At 42.2% G+C, this 23,004-nt stretch overlaps 1 protein-coding gene across 3 annotated transcripts in view; it reads left to right on the top strand.

The window, feature by feature from the left end:
- Window positions 1–23,004, top strand: part of impg2a (interphotoreceptor matrix proteoglycan 2a) — an 83,529-nt gene that overhangs the window by 41,009 nt on the left and 19,516 nt on the right. For 2 of the 3 annotated variants that reach the window (XM_073045173.1, XM_073045170.1), the window contains exons 9-15: window positions 1,060–1,209; window positions 9,993–10,051; window positions 10,599–10,619; window positions 11,483–11,742; window positions 11,854–11,913; window positions 13,486–15,458; window positions 17,872–18,091. In XM_073045173.1, coding sequence (XP_072901274.1) covers window positions 1,060–1,209; window positions 9,993–10,051; window positions 10,599–10,619; window positions 11,483–11,742; window positions 11,854–11,913; window positions 13,486–15,458; window positions 17,872–18,091 — 2,743 coding nt within the window. The remainder of the gene's footprint in view (window positions 1–1,059; window positions 1,210–9,992; window positions 10,052–10,598; window positions 10,620–11,482; window positions 11,743–11,853; window positions 11,914–13,485; window positions 15,459–17,871; window positions 18,092–23,004) is intronic. The other variant, XM_073045171.1, reaches the window with a different exon arrangement.

Genomic DNA, 23,004 nt, shown 5'->3' with positions numbered 1-23,004 from the left:
TGGAGGGAAAATAATTGAGCCATGATTGAATAGTGGAGCAGATTTGATGGGTTGAATGGCCCAACTTTACTCTTATCTCTTAAGGTTTTATGGCTTTTTAATTCCTAGGCAGGCAATCTGAGGAACTAGTCCTGGTAAAGTTCATTGGGTCATTAGATAATCACTAGCTTATCTGTTTTATGCACCCATTTAGGATTTAATTTGTTTTGTTGCTGGTGTAGTTTAGATTGATTCATAATTTCCACGTACTATATGGAGTGAAAGATCCATTTTTGATTGATGTATTGAAAGGAAACAGAAACGAATATCAGTAAACTGACAGCACTGAAGGTATTCAATATGGTGCATGATAGGCATGGGACTTGGAATTGACATTAATGAGATTTTTTTTACCTTTAGCTAGATTACATGGATGCAGCAGGTTAATTTTAATTGTAATGCTAATTTGCATGAATTATGGCTTTTTTATCCAAAAGAAATCTGCAAGGAGAAAGAAGGAGTTGCAAAACAAACAGTCTTCTTAACTAAAGAAGGACAGCAGTGAAAAAAATAATATTAAATAAATAATCAAGTTGCATTACAATTGGCCCTTTGCATTGGCAATATTCTTGCATATTGGCAGAAGCAAAAAATTGCTTTCCACTAACCTTGACACTGTGTATCAGATCAAAAAGCAGATTTGGGCTGGCGATCCTACCCCTATTAAAAATTCCTTAGATTTGTCCAAACCTTCTTTTTCAGATTGGTACACCGAGACATTGGAAAAAGGATTTTCATAGTTTAATCTTGCCTTGGACTAAATCCAGGTTCTGCAGAATAAAGCACAGTGTATTAATAGCCCTTGTTATCCAGTCCCCCCTCCCCACACTTCACCCCCAAAAATCCTCCTGTATGTCTTCAGACTGACCGTACTATTCAAACATCCATATTCCATTTTTCTTCATTATAATATCCCCTCTGTATTAATATTGGACATCAGTGGACTAGTTTGATCTATGTTGGGCCAGATAATAATGGATTGTTTCTGCATTTTAGTCATTTATTCTTACACCCTCACAGACCCCTGGAGAAACTGAACAAATTACAGATCTGCCATCAAGTCAAGTTGTGGAATTCTTCGTCCAGCTTCTAGGGGAGTATTACACCGAGGAGCTCTCTGATCCAGCTACCAGAGAATATCAGAGGTTGGCTGATTATGTCCAAGCCAAGGTAAACTAAAGGGTTCACTGCAGATTTGAAAAACATTTAGAATTGTGGCCATGTTGAGAGATTGTGAACATCTGGTAGTCTATGGAAGTAAATATAAGCAACTAAATCCATGAGTTTTCATTCGATATAATCGATAACAGAAAATACTGACAATTTTCCATTAACAACTTTAATGCATTGTAAAGAATGAGTTTGTAGTATTGCACACAAAATGCTGGAAGATCTCAGCAGATCAGGCAGCATCTATGTAAATGAATAACTAGTTGACATTTCAGGTCTAGACCCTTCATGAGAACTGGAAAGGAAGACTGAACAAGCCAGAATAAGAATGTGGGGGAAGGGGAAGGAGTACAAACTAGAAGGCGATAGGTGGGGCCACATGGGTGGGGAAGGGAGGGATGAAGTATGATGCTGTGAGGTGCTGAGTAGATAGGCAAAGGGCTGGTGAAGAGGGAATCTGAAAAGAGATGTGAGAAGATCACTGGAGCAAGGGGAGGAGGAGAGTATCCTGGGGGAGGTGATAGGCAGGTGAGGAGAAGTGAAGAGGGGAGCCTGAGAAGTGAGAGTGGGGGATTGAAGAAGAGTAAAGGAGTTGGGGGAAAAGTTAGAGAAATCGATGTTTATGCCCCCAGGTTGGATGTAACCCAGACAGAATACGAGGTGTTGCTCCTCCACCTGAGGGTGGACTCATCATGGCAGTAGAGGAGGACATGGACTGGCATGTCAGAATTGGAATGGGATTTGGTGTTGAAATGGAAATCTTGCTAATTGCAAATGGAACAAAGCAGATTTCCAGTCTCGTCTGGGTCTCATCAATGTAGAGGAGGCTGCATCAGGAGCACCGGACGTCATGGACAACCACCACAGATTTGCAGGTGAAGTGTTGCCTCACCTGTAAGGACTGTTTGGGCCCCTGAATGGAGGTGCGTAGGCAGGTGTCACTTTCAGGGAAAAGTGCTAGGAGGGAGATTAGTAGGGAGGGACAAAAGTTCAAGGGAATCCCAGAGGGAGTGATCCCTGCAGAAAGCGGAGCATCAGGAGTGTGCACGGGACGCCGGGTAAAGATGTGTTTGGTGGTAGGAGCCCATTGGAAAGATAAAAGCATAGAAAACCAACAGCACAATACAGGCCATTCAGCCCTCTAAGTTGTGCCGAACATGTCCCTACCTTAGAAATTACTAGGCTTACCCATAGCCCTCTATTTTTCTAAGCTCCATATACCTATCTAAAAGTCTCTTAAAAGACCCTATTATATCCGCCTCCACCACCATTGCTGGCAGCCCATTCCACACACTCACCACTCTCTGTGTAAAAAATACTTACCCCTGACATCTCCTCTGCACCTACTCCCCAGTACCTTAAACCTGTGTCCTCTTGTGGCAACCATTTCAGTCCTGGGAAAAAGTCTCTGACTATCCACACGATCAATGCCTCTCATCATCTTATACACCTCTATCAGGTCACCTCTCATCCTCTGTCGCTCCAAGGAGAAAAGGCCGAGTTCACTCAACCTGCTTTCATAAGGCATGCTCCCCAATTCAGGCAACATCCTTGTAAATCTCCTCTGCACCCTTTCTATGGCTTCCACATCCTTCCTGTAGTGACGCGGCCAGAATTGAGCACAGTACTCCAAGTGGGGTCTGACCAGGGTCCTATACAGCTGCAACGTTACCTCTCGGCTCCTAAATTCAATTCCACGATTGATGAAGGCCAATATACTGTATGCTCTCTTAACCACAGAGTCAACCTGCGCAGCTGCTTTGAGCTTCCTATGGACTCGGCCCACAAGATCCCTTTGATCCTCCTCACTGCCAAGAGTCTTACTATTAATACTATATTCTGCCATCATATTTGACCTACCAAAATGAACCACCACACACTTACCTGGGTTGAACTCCATCTGCCACTTCTCAGCCCAGTTTTGCATCCTATCAATGTCCCGCTGTAACCTCTGATAGCCCTCCACACTATCCACAACACCTCCAACCTTTGTGTCATCAGCAAACTTACTAACCCATCCCTCCACTTCCTCATCCAGGTCATTTATAAAAATCACGAAGAGTGTGGGTCCCAGAACAGATTGCTGAGGCACACCACTGGTGACCAACCTCCGTGCAGAATATGACCCATCTACAACCACTCTTTGCCTTCTGTGGGCAAGCCAGTTCTGGATCCACAAATCAATGTCCCCTTGGATCCATGCCTGTTAAAATGTTTACTGACCTGATGAATTCCTCCACCATTTCACGTGTATTGCTCTAGATTTCCAGTATCTGTTAAATCTCTTGTGTTTAGTTCTTAGAATTAGCCTTTGTTCAAGATGGGAAATAAGGATAATCCAGGTAATTATAGGCACTGAGCCACATTAGTAGTAGGGATGGTATTGAGGAGGAAGCTGAGGGATAGGTTTTATGTCCATCTGGAAATGCATAGCCTGCTTAAGGACAGTCAGCATTGTTTTGTACAGGACAAGTCAGGCCTTACAAACTTGGTTAAGATTTGTGAGGAGGTGTCAAATGTGCATAATGAGGGCAATGCAGTGGACATTATTAATGTGGATTTTAGTAAACATTTTAATAAGGCCAATGTCAAATGGTTTCCTTCAGGGGAACTCTTACCTGACAAATCTGTTGGAATTCTTTGACGAAATAATAGACAGGATAAACAAAGGGAAGTCAGTAGGTCTTGTTCACTTGGAATTTCAGAAGGCCTTTGACAAGGTGCTGCTTACGAGGCTGCTTAAGATAAGAGCTCATGGTATTAGAGGAAAGATACTAGCATGGACAGAAGATCGGCCGACTGTCAGAAAGTAAAGAGTGGGAATAAACGAGGCCTTTTCTGGTTGGCTGCCAGTGACCAGTGGTATTCTGGACTGGTCGGTATTGGGACTGCTTCTTTTCATGTTTTATGTCACTGGTTTGGATGACGGGATTGATGGTTTTGTGGCCAAGTTTGTAAACAATACAAAGATAGGTGAAGGGGCAGTATTGAGGAAGCAGGGTGTCTGCAGAAGGACTTAAAAAGATTGGGAGAATGGGCAAAGAAATTGCAGATGAAATATAGTGTAAGGAAGAGTATGGTCATACACTTTAGTAAAAGGAATAGAGGAGTGATTTCTAAATGGGGACAATATTCAAAAATAAGAGATTCCAAGGGGTTTAGGAGTCCTTGTGCAGGATTCCCTAAAGGTTAACTTGCAGGTTGAGTCGGTGGTAAGGAAGGCAAGTGCAATGTTAACATTCATTTCAAGAGGACTAGAATATAAGAGCAAGGATGTGATGCTGAGGCTTTATAAGGCATTGGTCAGACCACACTTGGAGTATGGTGAGCAGTATTGGGCCCCTTAAGAAGAGATGTGCTGGCATTTGAGAGGGCCCAGAGGAGGATCATGAGAATGATTCCAGGAATGAAAGGGTTAATGTATGAGGAAAGTTTGATGACTCTGGTTCTGTACTCACTGGAGTTTAAAAGAATGAGAGATACTCATTGATCCCATCTCGTACAGAGAGGATGTTTTTATAGATGATGAGTCTAAAACCAGAGGGTACATCCTCAGAATAGAGGGACGTCAATTTAGAACGGAGATGAGGAGGAAATCCTTTAGTCAGAGGATGCTGAATCTGTGGAATTCATTGTCACAGATGACTATGGAGCCAAGTTATTGAGTATATTTAAAGTGGAGATTGATAATTTTCGATTAGTCAGGGCATCCAAAGGTTGAGGGGGGAAAGGCACGAGATTGAGTTTGAGGGGGATAATAAATCAGCCATGATGGAATGGCAGAGCAGATTTGATGGGCTGAATGGCCTAATTCTGCTCATATGTCTTATGATCTTTACAGAATATCATGAGAATTTGATAAGGTCCCTCATGGTAGGTTGATTCAATAGATAAAGGTACATGGGATCCAGGGTGAATTGCAAGTATGAGCTTGCCACAGAAGACAGAGAGTAAGTTGTGGGGTGGGTGGAGGCTGTTATCCTGGCCAGAGGACTGTGACATGGGGTTCTGCAAGGATTGGTTTTGGAATCTCTGCTTATGGCCTGTTGGTCAGGAAGCTGAGGTTCCATTTGCAGAGGGAGGTGTTCACTCCCAGTTCTCAGAGAGGTGTTGCGCTTTGGGAGGTCAAATGAAAGTGTACATTTAATGGAAGACCCTTCAACGGCAGTGAATTACAGCAGGATCTTGGGGTCCAAGACCATAGTTCACTGGAATTGGCTACAATATGGTATAAAAGGCATGGGACATGATTGCCATCATCGTTAGAGGTGTGGAGTGTATGGGTAAGGAACTTATGCTGCAGCTGTGTGAAATTTTAATCAGACTCCACTTCAAGTATTGTGCACACTTCTTGTTGCCCCATTATAGGAAGGATGTGGAGGGAGTGCAGAAGTGGATCACTAGGATGCTGCCTGGATTAGAGGGTGTGAACTATAAGGAAAGGCTGGACAAACTTGGGTTGTCCTCCCTTGAGCACCAGAGACTGAGGGGAGCCCTGATGGAGGTTTTCAAAATGAGGAGCGGCATAGATGGAGTAGAATCTTTTCCCCAGGGTAGAAATGTCAAAGGGAACATGCTTTTAAGGTTAGAGGGAGATGTTTCAGGGTGACAAGGGAAACAAGTCTTTTATACAGAGGGTGATACAGAGACAATGGTTTACCAGGGTAGTGGTGTAAGTAGGCAGTTTAGTGGAGTTTAAGAGGCAGTTAGAGAGATACAATGTATGGAGAGATATGGATGACAGACAGGAAGGGGACAGTAGTATAAATTAGCATCAAGTTCAGTAAAGCATCATGGGTTGAATGGCCTGTCCAGTGTTGTACCCTTCTATGCATTTGCCTCCACTCAGACCCAAGATCAACCCAACTGCAATTGTCAAGCTGCAACAGGCAGTTGACAGATGTACTGTATATGTGCTGGGTTTAGATGACATCCTCCTGGTCATCATCAACACTTTCACTGAAATACACAAAAAATGAGATTCACTGTCGATATCTGCAAGGCAATGGTCTTGCAACCTCTCCCCCCCACCATACAGTACCACCTACTAGCAATAAAGGCCTATAATGAGACCCCAACAATGCTGACCTCTGCCATGTCTCAGTGAAGTCAGTTATCAATGATCAAATTCACATCTGTACACCATTTGGGTAATTCAGGTAAAATAAATGTTTGAAGATCAAGGTACTGATTGTCAAAACACTGAGTGAAAATCATTTTGCCCCATGTCCCCATTGATTCTTTTGTCAATCACCTTAAACTTGTGACCTCTAATTTCCAACCCTTTCACCAAGAGAAATAGGTTCTTCTCACTTTGTCCAGAGCTGTCTTGATTCTAAACACTTATGTCAAAATTTCCCAAATGGTGATCATTGTAGAGGGTGGTGAATTTCAAGAATTCTTTATTCCAGGGGATTGAAGAGTCTAGATTACTAGGGGGATTTAAAGAATTTGAAAATACTTTTTTGAATGATCAGGGAGTTGAAGGCCAAGAGTAACTGGCACAAAAGAGAAGATAACACCTGGGGCATATTAACCATGACCACATTGAAAAGTAAGCTAGACTTGAGTGGCCACGTGGCCTATCCTGCTTCTATTTTATCCTTATGATCTCCCAATAACCTTCTCTGCTTCATGTTGAACAATCCTAGCTTTTCCAATTAGTTCAAATAATTGAGCCCCTCATCCTCTGAGATAATGCAGTAAATTTCTATTGGCTTCTGTCCAAGGTATTCACATTTTTTTTAAAGTGTAATGACCACAATTGGATGCAATACTCCAGCTGCAGCCAAATCAAAATTTTTGACAACTTGTTGTTTTCCACTGCTGATTTTATGAAGTGCAGACTATATATGTATTATTCTCTGACAAATCTAGGCAAATGTCTCTCAGATGGAGGGTCTGGTTAGACAAGTGCTGCATAACTTACTCTTATTCCTCAAAAATTAATTAAAACAAAAAGATATTATTGGAAAACCTCTGCAGTTAGCTTCATTGTCAATGAAAATACCCCCCCCCAGAACTTTTGATACAAAATATAATCTGATAGCATTGTCAAAAATTAAATTCCCAGTCCAAAATTTTATATACACATTTTAAAGGCAAAAATATCATAACAATTTAAAATCTTCATTTATTTCAGGAAATGGCCTGGAGCTGAACATCAGTTTGATAACAGAGTAATGAGTTTCAGTGGGAAGTATTGGAATTGAGTATGCCCGTAAGAAAATTAATCTCAGGGTTGTAGCTCATGACATATGTGCATTTTGATAATACATTTACTTTGGACTATGAACTTTGAATTTCTGCTCAATTTGAGATCATTCAATTTTGTTTGTTACATTTACAGAAAAGCCTTGATTATTTGTATAATGGAAATGCTATGACCATCCTCGACATGCTAAATAAGACAAATTTTCTGCAAGACGTCTTTTGTTGTAATCAAATTATTTTGACAAACATTGCAATTAAATTGAAAAATGCTACAGAGTATTTAATCCTAGACAAAATATCAAACAAAAGGCCATAGAGTCATAGGGAAATACAGCACAGAAACAGGCCCGTCAGCCCATCAAATTCATGCCAAACCCATTTAAACTACCTACTCCCATCGACCTCCATGGGGACCATAGCCCTTCATATCCCTACCATCCATATATGTACCAATCCCAAACTTCTCTTAAGCTTTGGAATTGAGCTTGCATGGACCACTTGCGCTGGCAGCTTACTCCACACTCTCACAGTCCTCTGAGTGAAGAAGCTTCCACTCATGTTCCCCTTAAACTTTTCAACTTTTACCCTTAACCCATGACCTCTGGTTGTAGTCCCACTCAACCGCAGTGGAAAAAGCCTGCTTGCATTAATCCTATCTACACCCCTCACCAATTAGTATATTTCTATCAAATCTCCTTTCAGTCTTCTATGTCTTAAGGAGCAAAGTCCTAACCTATTCAATCTTACCTTGTAACCCAGCAATAGTCTTATAATTTTTTTCTGTACTCTTTCAACCTTATTTACATCTTTCCTGGAGGTTGGTGACCAAAACTGCACGCAATACTCCAAAGTATATGCCTCACCAATGTTTTAAACAGCTTCAATGTAATGCCCCATCACCTGTACTCAATACATTGATTCATGAAGGCCAATGTGCCAAAAGATTTCTTTACGAGCCTATTAAGTACCTGTATTCCCAAATTCCTTTGTTCTACCACATTCCTCAGTTTCCTACCGTTCACTGTGTAAGACCTACCCTGGTTGGTCCTACCAAAGTGCAAAACCTTGCACTTGTCTACATTAAATTCCATCTGCCATTTTTCAGCCCATTTTCCCAGCTGACGTGGCTCTGCAAGCCATGATAACCTTCTTCACCGTCCACTACACCCCCATTCTTGGTGTCATCTCCAAATGTGCTGATCCAGTTAACCACATTATCATCCAGATCAGTGATATAGATGACAAACATCCACAGACCCAGCACCAGTCCCTGTGGCACAACGCTAATCACAAGCCTCCAGTCAGAGAGGTAATCAGTCTGTTAATTAGGATGCTTTACAAATAGAATTTGTAATGATTGCTGGATATGTGAATATGCAGCAACACTTCCAGTGTGTCCTCAGCTACGTACTTTGCTCCTTATACGCTGAGTGACAGGATGTCCTAACAACAATCTTTCCCTCAGTGTTAGCAAAACAAAGGAGTTTGACTTCAGAAAGAAGGGTGGTACACGTGGTCCTGTTTACACCAATGGTGCTGAGGGCTACAGGGTTGAAGGCTTCAGATTCCTAGGTGTGAACATCATCAATTGCTTGTCCTGGTCCAATCATGGGCAATAAAGTTTACTATTGTCTCTACTTTCTGAGGAGAATAAAGGAACTTAGCAATTTCCTTTGAGCCTCAACAATTTATATTAACGCACCACAGAAAGCTTCCTATCTGGATGCATCACGTCTGGGTCTGCCAACTGTTCTGCATGTGACCACAGGAAACTGCAAGAGAGTTTTAGAGATGCTGAAACTAGCCTCCCCTCCATCGACTTCATCTACTCTTTTCTCTGCCTTTGTAAAGCATAATTAAAAACTCCATCCACTCTGGGCTTTCCATCTTTTCCTGCCTCACAATGGGCAGAAGATACAAAAGCCTGAAAGCACGTAGCACCAGGCTCAAAGAAAACTTATATCTCTCTGTAATAAAACTATTGAACAGTTCCCTAGCATGATAAGATGGTTTTTCTGACTCACAATCTACCTTATTATGTTCTTGCACCATGTTACCTACCTGAACTGCACTTTCTCTGTACTTGTGCCACTGTCGGTACACAAGAGAAACACTATCGATATTTCATCCAATGACATGTCATCAACAGTATCATTGATTCTGCTTTTCTCTTCACAATGGTGTCCAACCACCCAAGAATTTCCAGTGTCTCCTGTTTTTTATTTTGCTGAACCTACAATTTGTTGATTAGTGGGCGAAAGCACTGGAGTCAAACTAGTAATTTATAATAAGTGGATCACTGATTAGGCCCATTGGACAGTCTTTGCTATCACACAACTTCAAATTAATCACAAACAAGAGAAAGTCTTCAGATGCTGGAAATCCAAGCAACACACACAAAATGCTGAAGGAACTCAGCAGACCAGGCAGCATCTATGGTAAAGAGTACAGTCAACATTTCGAACCAAGACCTTTCAGCAGGAATTATTTCAAATTGATTCCTGTTTCTAGATTTCAAATAATTTCTTTCATACTCTAAAACCTTTATTGTATATATTTTTAAATTTCAGATTGAAAATGTCTTTGAAAAATTCCCAGGATATCAAGTGATTAATTTCTTGGAGTTCAGGTTTGGGAACTTCAATGTTAAAATGTACTATACTGTGAATTAGTATCCTTCAATATGTGGTTTATAAATATAATATGAAATGGATGATTAATTTTTATTATAAGTTATAGAGCCAGATGACTGAATGTATTTTAACAGAATGTATAATATTTTAATATTTTAAGCATAAAGTACACTGCAGATGCTGTGGTCAAATCAACACGTACAAACAAGCTGGATGAACTCAGCAGGTCGGGCAGCGTCCATTGAAATAAGCAGTCAACGGATGCTACCCGACCTGCTGAGTTCATCCAGCTTGTTTGTACGTGTAGAATATTTTAGTGTCTTATAATAGGCTGATGGTGGTTTAGGATTTTATATGTGCTTATAATTGTTAAATATTTAGTAGTATTTTTCTTGTGCCATCCACATTAAATAAAAATCAATTTTCAACTTTAAAATAATATGGTTAAATTATATCAACAATCATTTTTATTTTGTGTGTGTGATTCATATTCATTTTTATGCATTTGAAATCTAATGTTAATTTTCTTAATTTCTGTTTTAGGAAAAGCCAGAATCCAGACAGGTAAAGTGATCCAATATGCCCATTTTAATCACATGTACACACATTATCAACTGCAAAACTTGGAGTGAGTTCAGTTAATAGATTTATGTAATTTTTAAATGATTTTGCTGTGTTTATAAAGCAGTTAACCACCAAGAATTGGGTTCGAAATTGTTCACATTTTTAATATCACGACAACTAAAATGTACTTGTTGTTTGAGAAAACTTTAACTCTGGGGGTTTGCTGTCTAGTATACCTGTCTTTGTCATGTTTAAGCAGCAGTCAGGCTAAGGCATGTTCTACCGTTCAACTAAACCTAACACAGAATTCTTTTCAAAAAGAGATGCTTGAAAATATAGTATTAAATTTAAAGAATAAAAACTTATTAAACAACTTTTAATCTGAAATTTTGTTTTATTTATTACTTTTTAGTTAACTTACAAATCTATATTTTGTTCAGGTTTTTTGGCAATAGAATCAATATGACATTGCAACTGAATCAAACGTTTTTGTTTAGCTTAGACACAAGTTTAGAAACAATGGTCTCCTTCATATCTGTGGTGGCTATGTCCTATTGTGCCTATGAGACAGATGCATTGTGCCCAAATCACGCCTTCCCCCTGCTTTGTAAAATTGCTAAGTATGATCCTTTGCTTTGAAAGTCAGCAACCAAAAGATTGTTGTAATCTCTTACCACCAACTGTCTAGCTCTTGGCAATTTCCAAACTATTTTCAAGAACTCAAAATAATTGCAGTTTTGTGGTCTGAGTTCATTGACAGCTTCTTCTCCAAGTAATAGAAAATGTTTGCTTCAGCAATATCCTGATTGTTAGTCCGTATCTGCAGAACTTTGTGCTCTGTTAACCTTTATTTGTTTCTTTAGTAACAGTAGTAACGTGACAGTTCATTGCATGGTTGCATTTGATGTGGACACTGGAGTTTTACAGAGAGAAACACTTAACTTCATTGACCTAAATTCCAAAAACATGGAAGATGACCTTCCCCTGGAAACTGAGAATCAACTTACAGCTGCATACACAATTACTGACTTTCAGAATTACATAGTTGAGGCCTTGCATAAGGAAAATCTAATTGGAAATGAATCGCTGACTTTTAATCCAGAGTCTCTTCAGCTTATGAATGGTAAAAGGAGTTAATGTGATTATTAAACTTCAGAATTAGAAAATATAATGAAGTTTAAATTCTGCAGAAACAAAACTTTAAACCTCTTTCCACTGTCTTTATACTTTACAGAGCATTCAATCAGCCATGCATTAAGCAATATTAAAGTTTACCTGGAAGACCAATCAAGAGGTACCTATTTTTTGTGTGCATTATCCCTGGTTAGACATCCCAGTAGCAATCTTGGAGAATGTAGTTAGCTCCACATTATAGTTAGGCCAGATTGTGCTTAATCCAGCTGTCCTTTACGTTCACACCTCAAAGGCCGTCTGCAGCTATGTGGTTGCCATGATCTGCCGGCCTCCCTGCTTCACCCTATGACAGAATCATGAGCAGCAACTAGGTCACAGGTGATGGAAACAAGTGTTCCCCGACTCTCAGCAACTCTGATGATAGGGAAACCCTTCATATGTATACCATTGTGCTAGCTATACCTGGCATGGTGCTGTAAAGCTGAGAGACCAAATACAGTCTGTCTCCCCTCTCTGTGTCTATGTCACAAATGCCCCAGGACTTTGGGCAGTACTAAAATGTCATCCTTCATTCACTGTGAATATAGGGACAGGATGAATAAGTTGAACAGGTTGGGACTTTATTACCTGGAGCATAGGAGAATGAGGGGAGGTGTACAAAATTATGAAAGGTATTATCATCGTGGGCAATCATGGTCTACACATGACCATGATTGTTCTTGGCAAATTTTTTTTCTACAGAAGTGGTTTGCCATTGCTGCCTTCTGGGCAATTTCTTTACAAGACTGGTGACCTCAGCCTTTATCGATACTCTTCAGAGGCTGTCTGCTTGGCATCAGTGGTCGCATAACCAGGACTTGTGTTATGCACCAGCTCCTCGTTTGACCATCCACCACCTGCTCCCATGGCTTCACATGACCCTGACTGGGGGCTGAGCGGGTGCTGCGCCTTGCAGGCTAGCAGAGGGATGGAGAACCTTACACCTTTGGTAGAGACGTATCTCAGCCCCACCACCCATCAAGATGGGGTAAATGCAAGCAGCCTTTCTCCACTGAAGGGTGAAACAACTAACAAGAACCCAAAGAGGAACTTCTTTACACAGAGCGTGGTGCAAGGTGTGGAATGAATGAGCTGTCAGAGGAAGTGTTGCGTACGGGCTTAAAGAGGCATTTAGATGGAGGGCTGTGGCCTGGGTGCAGGTTGATGGTTCTAGGCAAATAACAGTTTAGCATGGACTAGGTGAGCTGATGAACCTGTTTCTGTGCTGTACCTACCTATGACTCTACGAAAGCTCAAACAGGAATAAAGGCCACATAGCCAAACTGCCGAATTAGGGCCAAGATGTTTTGCGCCAGGGATCACAATGTCAAAATAAGGGTCAGCCATTTAGGTTAGTGATGAAAAAATATTTCTTCATGAACCATTCCATTTGCGAGTTTCTCCAAGAAACTGCCTGAATTGATGTATTACAACTGCTGCTCCCACCAATTTAACCAATTGGATCCTATAGCCTGCTGTCTTCTTGAAACTTGATAAGCTTCCCTGCTATTTTGTTGTGATCAGCAGACTTAAGCATGAAGTAATGAACATGCATTGGACTATCATGTATGATCCACAGCCTATCACTGGTATACAGAATAGTGAGACATTAGTAGAACTGCCCAAACTATAGATGCAGACACTCTAACTCCCGTAAGCTTATAAGTAAAACAAAATGTGCTTTTGTCTTTAGATCTTTCAAAAGGAGAGGATGAAGAAAGAAATTTCCTTGAGGAAGATGAAGTTTCAATACAATCACATTCAACATCTATTGATCTTCCATCTGAAGAAAGACAGTTCACTGCAGGAACTACCCCTGTTAATTTAACAGAGCAAACCACACCTTTGAAGAAGCATGATGTTCCTGAAGACATAGTCCCACTACCAACCAGCAGAATGTTCACAATATCCACAGCATCTGAAATCGATGAGAGCACAATGATTAACGTTGGTGAAAAGATAAAAGAGACCTCTGATTCCTATACATCACAGGTCATTGCATCAAACAGACCTGATGGTACAGTGACTCAGCCCATTTTTGGTGAAGACAATGATTTTGACTCTGAATCAGGGTCTGGGATTGAACAAGATTATTTGTGGTCCTGGTCTACAGCAGTTTCTCAATCAGTTTCTTATAAGCCACACAGTGGGCCACAGGACAGTAATTCTAGTCAATTCACAAATGTGGAGAATCATGAGGGATTGCCTGTTGATGATTATACTGATCAATCGAGCGTTAATATCAAGGAAATGGTTAGTGATCCAACTGCAGCAGACACAGCCGCAGTCCTCTCAAATGAAGTAGATGCAGACTTGTTAATGGAAGCAGCTTCAGGTTTTGGCACTGCAATTGTATCTCATAGGGCTGAAGGGATAATTAAAGGATCCTCTGTTGAATGGACACTGGATTATTTCCTAGAATCAATAATGCAAACATCGCAACCAACAGAAGCCTTTAATTACTATTCTGTTGACTCAGCCGCAAGAGCCCAACCCATCACAGAGCATTCAACAGCATCTGAGTCAACTGAAAGTGGCTTTGCTTCAGCGCTGCCAGAAACTGAATTGTCCGCCCAAGGTCAATTTATAACGGAAACATTCATCACACAGCATCTAGCAACACAGACGTCTACCAGTGGAAAACGAGCTTCTGATCCTTTCATTATGGAACAGTTTACTATTGGATCACATGCCAAGGACCACTTACTTACTGAACTGGCCACCACACAGCGAGAAATATTTGAGTCAGCCAACACAGGACATGCAGTGGTAAAATCTTTGCCTGCAGAAGATGAGGCACTCGAGTTGTCTGCCACAGGACCCATTAAGGAACTGTTCACACCATCTTCTGAAGTGGAGCAGCCGATCACTGAGTCATCCAGAAGCGGTGATTTCTCTGCTTTAACGTGGGAACCCCTGGAACTGGTCACTGACCCTTCCTCCACAGCACGACCAGCATCAGATTCTTCAAATGAAATCCAACCACTCACCGAATTATCTAATGATGTGCAACCTTCCACAAGAATACTAGCTCCAGTAGACATGCTGGAATCCAATATTATTGATACTGAATTGAGCAAACCCATCCAATGGAATATTGTTAACTCCGTACTTACTGAGTCTAGTACTCAATCAACTACTGTAGTGCCCATTTCTGAGTACGTTACCAATGCTTCTCAACTGTTCAGCGAACATAACGTTGTTAATTCTGCTAATGAACATATTGTGGCTTCAAATCTCAGAACACCATCTGCAGCTGTACACCCCTCCACTAAACTATCTGCCAGGCAGGATATGATGGGAGAGTATAATACCTATGGGGCCCATGATCCTGCTGATATAGAGCACAATGAGGTGAAATCCTCTCAAAGTGCATCTCAGGACAATGAAGAGTGGTCTGAGGTTCAAGACATCTCAGTTGAACTGGATCAGTCAGACATAGTCTATCCTCATGAAGAATCCATTAATGAAGAAATTATAAGTGGCTATAGAGACTACAGTGCCACTGCGCCAACAAATCAACCTGTATCAAGTGACAGTCATACATCCTCACAGTCACTGATAGTCTTCTTCAGCCTGCGTGTTACAAATATGATTTTTTCAGAAGATCTCTTCAACAGAAGTTCACATGAGTACAAAGCTTTAGAGCAGCGATTCCTGGAACTTGTAAGTTTACTATTTCAAATCTGTTAATTATGGTCCTGAATTTGAAGATGGGGGGGGGGGGGGGGTGGTAAAATGATGATTATTTTCAGTGACCCCAGATTGTTTTCAGAAAGAAATAGTGATCTCTGTGACAAGACCTGCTCCTCCATGATATCCACTATTGTTCAGTAGGAAGAATGGCATCTGTAATGCCATTGAGCTAGTTCAGGATTCATACTGAGAGAAGAGCAGGGAGAAATATTCATAATTTTAAGACTAGAGCTTGGGCATGTGAGAAAATTAGATTACAACATAGGACTTTGAGCAGAGTGAAATAGAAACGTGAGTTTATTTCAATTGCAAAATATGAGGGGTGATTGATATGTTCATGCCCTAAGGTAGAAGGAGTAAATTTTAGAAAACCTAGTACATTTACTTTTCAGCATAGGCCCCTCCTATATTTACATGCTTAGTCCAGCGGTCGTGGAGCATACGGATCCCTTCTTACGGAGTAATATCTAAGCACCACACACACACAAAATGCAGGTGGAACTCAGCAGGCCAGGCATCATGAAGTGGCAGATGGAGTTCAACCCAGATAAGTGTGAAGTGGTTCATTTTGGTAGGTCAAATATGATAGCAGAATATAATATTCATGGTAAGACTCTTGGCAGTGTGGAGAATCAGAGGGATCTTGGGGTCCGGGTCCATAGGACGCTCAAAGCAGCTGCGCAGGTTGACTCTGTGGTTAAGAAGGCATATGGTGTGTTGGCCTTCATCAATTGTGGAATTGAATTTAGGAGCCGAGAGGTAATGCTGCAGCTATATAGGACCCTGGTCAGACCCCTCTTAGAGTACTGTGCTCAGTTCTGGTCGCCTCACTACAGGAAGGATGTGGATGCCATAGAAAGGGTGCAGAGGAGATTTACAAGGATGTTGCCTGGATTGGGGAGCATGCCTTATGAGAATAGGTTGAGTGAACTCAGCCTTTTCTCCTTGGAGTGACAGAGGATGAGGGATGACCTGATAGAGGTATACAAATTGATGAGAGGCATTGATTGTGTGGATAGTCAGAGTCTTTTTCCCAGGGCTGAAATGGTTGCCACAAGAGCACACAAGTTTAAGGTGCTGGAGAGTAGATACAGAGGAGCTGTCAGGGGTAAGTTTTTTACTCAGAGAGTGGTGAGTGCATGGAATGGGCTGCCGGCAATGGTGGTGGAGGTGGATACAACAGGGTCTTTTAAGAGACTTTTAGATAGGTACTTGGAGCTTAGTAAAATAGAGGGCTATAGGTAAGCCTAGTAATTTCTAAGGTAGGGACATGTTTGACACAACTTTGTGGGCTGAAGGGCCTGTATTGTGCTGTAGGTTTGCTATGTTTCTATCTATGGAAAAGAGTACAGTCAATGTTTTGGGCTGAGGTTCTTCTTCAGTTCTGGAGAAAAAAGATGAGGTCATAAGGTGGCAGTTGATAGGTGAGGGGGGAGAGGTGAAGTAAAGCGCTGGGAAGTTGATTGGTGGAAGTGTTAAAGGGCTAGAGAAGAGAGTATCTGATAGAAGACATAAGACCATGGAAGAAAGAGAAGGGGAGGAGCACCAGAAGGAGGTGCTGGGCAAGTAAGGAGGTAAGGTGAGAGAGGGAAATGGGAATGGGAATGGTGGAGGGAGTGGGGCAATTACTGGGAGTTCAAGAAATTGATGCTCATTTCATCAGGTTGGAGGCCTCCCAGATGGAATATAAGGTGTTGCTTCTCCAACCTGAGTGTGGCTTCATCGTGGAAGTAGAGGAGGTGATGGACTGACATGTCGGAATGAGAATGGGAAGTAGAATTGAAGTGGGTGGTGACTGGGAGATCCTGATTTTTCTGGTGGACGGAGTGTAGGCGCTCAGCGAAGTGGTTTCCTAATCTACGCCGGGTCTCACCGATATTCAGGAGGTCACACTGGGAGCACCAGGTACAATAGATGACACCAACAGACTCACAGGTTAACTGTCGCCTCACCTGGACTGACTGTTTAGGGCCCTGAATTGTAGTGAGGGAGGAGGTGTAGGGACGTGTGTGGCACTTGCTCCATTTGTAAGGATAAATACCTGGAAGGAGACCAGTGGGGCAGGACGAATGGACAAGGGAGCAATTCCCTTCAGAAAGCAGAAGGTGGGGAGGGAAAGATGTGCTTGGTGGTGGGATCCTGTTGGAGATGGTGGAAGTTACGGAGAATTATGTGCTGGATGCGGAGGCTAGTGGGGTTGTAGGTGGGGTCAAGAGCAACCCTATCCCTAATGGGGTGGTGGAAGGATGGGGTGAGGGCAGTGTTGATGGTGAGGAAGGGAAGCCCCTTCCTTTGAAGCAGGAGTGTTTGTGAGAGTAACACCTAGATGTCTAGAACTTGATGCAGTTTACATTTCACCTGCATTTTAATTGCTCTGTTCCAGCTTGTTCCTTACTTGCAGTCTAACTTGACTGACTTCAAGCACCTTGAAATCCTGAACTTCAGAAATGGAAGCATCATTGTGAACAGCCGCCTGAAGTTTGCAAAGCCTGTACCACAAGATGTCACCAATGCAGTTTATCTAATCCTGGATGATTTCTGCAACACAGCATACCAAACTATGAACCTTGCCATAGACAGATTTTCTCTGGATGTTGAATCAGGTGGACCATTTCTCCTGTTTTGTGTTCCATCTGCTAATGTTTATTTTTGAGGTTCTGTTCATTTACATGATAGGAGATTAGCTTGATTTGTCACATGTACCTCGAAACATACAGTGAAATGTGCCAATGACCAGCGCAGTCTGAGGACAGTCCCCAAGTGTCGCTATGCTTCCAGAATTAACGTAGCTTGTCCACCAGAGCAGCTGGAGGAAGCCCACAATGTACAAATTCCTCACAGGCAGCGGAGGGAATTGAACCCGTATTGCTGGCACTGTAAGGCGTTTCTCTAGCCGCTACATTACCATGCTACAAGATTCGGACAGGCACCTATTTCCTTGTGATCACAACTAAATCTAGTTGTATTTTCTTACGTTATTTAAGTTGGGTGGCACCATGACATGGCTTGTTGACCTACCGCTTCACAGTGCAGAGAACCAGCTACAATCCTGATTGCGGGTGCTGTCTGTGCAGAGTTTGTATGGTCTCCCTGTAACTGCATGGAAGGTGCTCCTGTTTCCAGAGACACGCAGGTCAGTTGGTTAACTGCCCCTAGTGTGAAAGTGAGCCATTGAATGTGAGGGAGTAATAGAGTTATACAGATGGGAACAGGCTCTTCAGCTTGACTGAGCCAGGCCAGTCAAGTTGCCATCAAGCTAAAGCCATTTGCCATTGTTTGGCCTGTAACTTCCTAAACCTTTCTAATCCATGTACTTGTCCAACTGCCTTTTAAAAGTTGTTATTTTATTTTCCTCAACCTCTTCCTCTGGCAGCTCATTCTACATACAGTATGTTCACACACTCTAAAAATAGGAACTTTCCCTTCAATTCCCTATCCTGGGGAAAAATTGAGTATATTCATTCTATCTAAATGTGTCAAATTTGTGATGTAAAGACAACCATTTTATTAAATAACTAATCTTCAGAATGACAAGCAGAAGAGAATTCAACTTGTATCCAAGGTAGATGACAGGCCAAGCGTGCTTAGAGTTCTGAATAAAGCAGTTTGCCATTTAATGAGCAGTATATTTGGCAACTTCGTACATTGCAAACACAGGTAATAGATGAATAAACTCTTTTTGGGCTTCTGGCTGGGTACAGATATCGATGTTTCGATGACAAACTCTGCCATCTTCTTTAGGGATGATGCCCTAGACCCTTTTTCACAGGTAATAGACTTACTGATGGATTTCGGTGGATCGGTGACCACATTGATTTCTATATACACTAGATGAGGGGGAGAAGGTAAATTAGGTTTTTAATTATTTATAAGCACTTTCAGATATTTTAGTTAATTATATTTTAACTTAAATAAATGAATTATTCACTAATATTTGCATCAGTTTCAAATGTCTCTGAGTATGAAAGACATTTAAGGACAATTAAAGTCATTGAGTTGAGTTGTTCTCTGACCTTGGTAAGATCAGAGAAGAACTCAATCACCCGAGCTGCACATCTTCTGAGTTATTTGCATTAAAGTCAGTAAGAATATTTACAGCCTTGTTTGGAGAGAGGTGGGGTTTTAAGGGTAAAGATAGTGTGGTTCATCCTGAGACATTGTGATCCCTGGACCAGTGAGATTGGCTCTTTACATCCAGACTAGGAGGGACAGGCAGCAATGGAAAGCGAGTCCAAATAGGGGAACTAAGTCAGCAAGATCTTGCCCAATACTCCTCAGATACAAAATGGTTAGAAAAGACTAGATGCAATGATCAAAAAAGCAATAAAATAAAATAAAATAGGCCCTGAAAATGAGAGAATCCTACCGATTGTGCTAAATTCATGATCACCCGAGGTATTTTCAAAGCTTGCTGGTCTGAAAAAACCATTATGATATATGTCAGAAATGGAGAATTTCAGTGCACCTTCTTGGCAAAGGGATTGCAAAATTCCTCCAGATTGTATCAATTTATGCATAGCCAGATCCCACAAGCAACATTAAAAGGACAGATAATAAGAGATGTTTTCAGACTGTGCCAAATGTGCTTAAAGATGATAATGTGTGCTTGGTACACGTTCAAAGTAACAGTTGGGAGTGTTGGCCTTCTGCTGTTTTCCCAGTCCGACGAGTACTCCTGTGCAGCTAGATGTATGGTGATAAGGTTTATTGTTCCGCCTCTACACCATGCCTGTCTTTAGGGGTGTTTCGTAGCCGAAGAAAATGTCTGTGAATGGGGGATTGTGTGAGGGTTGGGAGCTTTTGCTCTCCCTGGTCATAAATGTGTCTTGGCATATTTTGAGAATGGCCTGTTATTGTTGATTTGGTCTCTCGGTGTCTGGGGTAAAAGGGTTTGGCAGCCTTGACGCCAGAGTCCGGTTTCCACAACAGGTTTGAAAACCCTGCAAGCAACTGCCTCCTTTGGTCAGGAGTTAAGGCTGTCAATTTAACCCCTCAAAGTCAAAGTAAATTTATTATTATTTACTTACGTCTATGTCACCTTGAGATTCATTTTCATGCAGGCATTTACAGGAAAATAAGGAAATACAATAGAATTTGTGAACAAATATATACATGAACAGAGACTGACAAATAACCAATATGCAAAAGCAGACAAATTGACCAAATAAAAAAAAATTACGTGTATATATAAACACACACCCTTTGAGTGGGTTTGGGTATAGGTTCAAGAGTGGTGTGAACATCACCACCACCATAGCTGACATCAAACTGAATGCCAGAAATGAAAGACATTGGCTCACTAATCCACCTGACAAGTGTGTACAGCAGAGACATCGGGATGTCATTTGGACTGGAAAAGTGCAGCCGGATGGTAGTGAAAAGAGGCAAACTCATCAAGACTGAAGGAGTCGAGTTACCTGAAGGCCACAGACCAGATGCACAGGACAGCTACAAATTCCTGGGGATCCCGCAGCTGCAGGGAAGCCACGATGACAACACAAGGAAGACTGCAATGTGCAAGTACCTCCAAAGAGTGAGACAATTCCTAAAAGGCCAGCTGAAGGGGAAGAACAAGATCAGAGCCATCAACACATTAGTCCCACCATTCATCAGATACACAGCTGCAGTAGTGTGCTGGCTAAGGAAGGAAATGGAAGCTGCTGACATCAAGTCCCAGAAACTACTAACAATACACGGAGGATTCCATCCAAAGTGCAATGCTGAGTGAATGTACACCCGCCAGAATAAAGGGAGACGGGGACTTGGAAGTGTCAAGGCCACAGTCCTGGAAGAAGTGTGAAACATCCATGAGTCATGTCAGGAAGATGGTCCCTAAGGACGACCTGCTAGGACAATGCCTCAGGCAGCAGGCAGAGTTTCCTTTTCAATGTTGGGGGAGTCTAGGACAAGAGGACACAGCCTCAGGTTAGAGGGACATCCATTTAAAATGAGATGTGGAGAAATTTCTTTAGCCAGAGGGTGGTGAATTTGTGGAATTTGTTACCACGGGCAGCTGTGGAGGCCAGGTTGTTGGGTGTATTTAAGGCAGAGATTCATAGGTTTTTGATTGGACATGGCATCAAAAGTTACGAGGAGAAGGCCAGGGAGTGGGGCTGAGGAAGGGAAAAAGGCTCAGTCATGAATGGGGCAGAGCAGACTCGATGGGCCAAATGGCCTAATTCTGCTCCTATGTCTTATGGTCTAAGTGGGTGAAGCAGAGCCTGAGGCTGTGGCAGGATGAGGGATGTACCATCGCCAGATATCAGAGGTGGCTGATATAAGGAAGTCCTACCAATGGCTGGAAGAGTCAGGGCCGAGGGTCAGCGCAGGGCACTGCTCGTGGTTGCACAAGAACGGGCGCTGAGCCCAGAGCGACAGAAACAAGTGTCTATCACACCAGACAGACACAAGACGCAGACTGTGCAAGCAATCTCATGAAATCATCCAGCATGTAGTAGCAGGGTACAGGATACAGGCAGGGATGGCATCCACTGACCAGCACAACCAAGTTGCAGGAATTGTGTCCAGGAACATCTGCGCTCAGAATGGATTGGGAAACACCCAAGAAGGTGGTGGAGAATGACAGAGCTAAGATCCTGTGGGACTTCCAAATACAGACTGAGAAGCAGGTACTGGCCGACCAACCAGACGTAGTCTTACTGGACAAGGAACAGAAGAGAGCAATCGTAATAGATGTGGCAATCCTGAATGACAGTAACATTAGGAAGAAAGAACATGAGAAGCAGGAGAAATGCCAGGGCTTGAAAGAGTAGATAGAAAGGATGTGGAAGCTTAAAGCCAGAGTAATCTCGGTGGTGACAGAGCACTTGGAGCTGTGACATCTGGACTGGGAGAGTGGCTCCAACAAATCCCGGGAACTGCATCTCAGTCAAGAAGAGCGCACTACTAGGAACAGTGTGCTGAGCCCTCAAGCTCCCAGATCTCTTGTAGATCTCCTGAGACTGAAGGAAAATTACACATACACACCATCCATAAGGGGTGAGAAAAAATATATACACACATATAATATTCTATGATACTCAGAACAAGAGCTGCAGAGTCCTTGAAAATGATCCTGTAGGTTGTGGGGTCAGTTCTGGGTTGAGGTGAGTGAAGTTATCCTCACTGCTTCAGGAGCCTAATGGTTGAATGGTAATAACTGTTCCTGAACCTGGTGGTGTGGGACCTAAGGCTCCTGTACCTTCTGCCCAATGGTAGTAGTGAGAAGAGGGCATGGCTTGAAATAAGGGATAGTGGCAGTGCTCCTTATAAATGCACTCGGGGGTTGGGGGAGGGCTTTGCCCGTCATGGACTGGGCAGTGTCTACCACTTTCTGTCGACTTTTCTGTTCTTGACCATTGGTGTTTCCATACCAGGCTGTGATGCAACCAGTCTCCACTGTGCATCTATAAAAAGTTGGTCAAAGTTTTAGATGACATGCCGAATCTATGCAAACTTCTAAGAAGGTAGAGGCACTGCCATGCCTTCCTTGTGATGATAGTAAAGTCCTGAACTA

Source organism: Hemitrygon akajei, chromosome 5 (genome assembly GCF_048418815.1).
Source record: "Hemitrygon akajei chromosome 5, sHemAka1.3, whole genome shotgun sequence".
Taxonomy (NCBI): domain Eukaryota; kingdom Metazoa; phylum Chordata; class Chondrichthyes; order Myliobatiformes; family Dasyatidae; genus Hemitrygon; species Hemitrygon akajei.
Note: the sequence above shows the minus strand (reverse complement) of the source record. Positions and strands in the feature narration are given on the sequence as shown.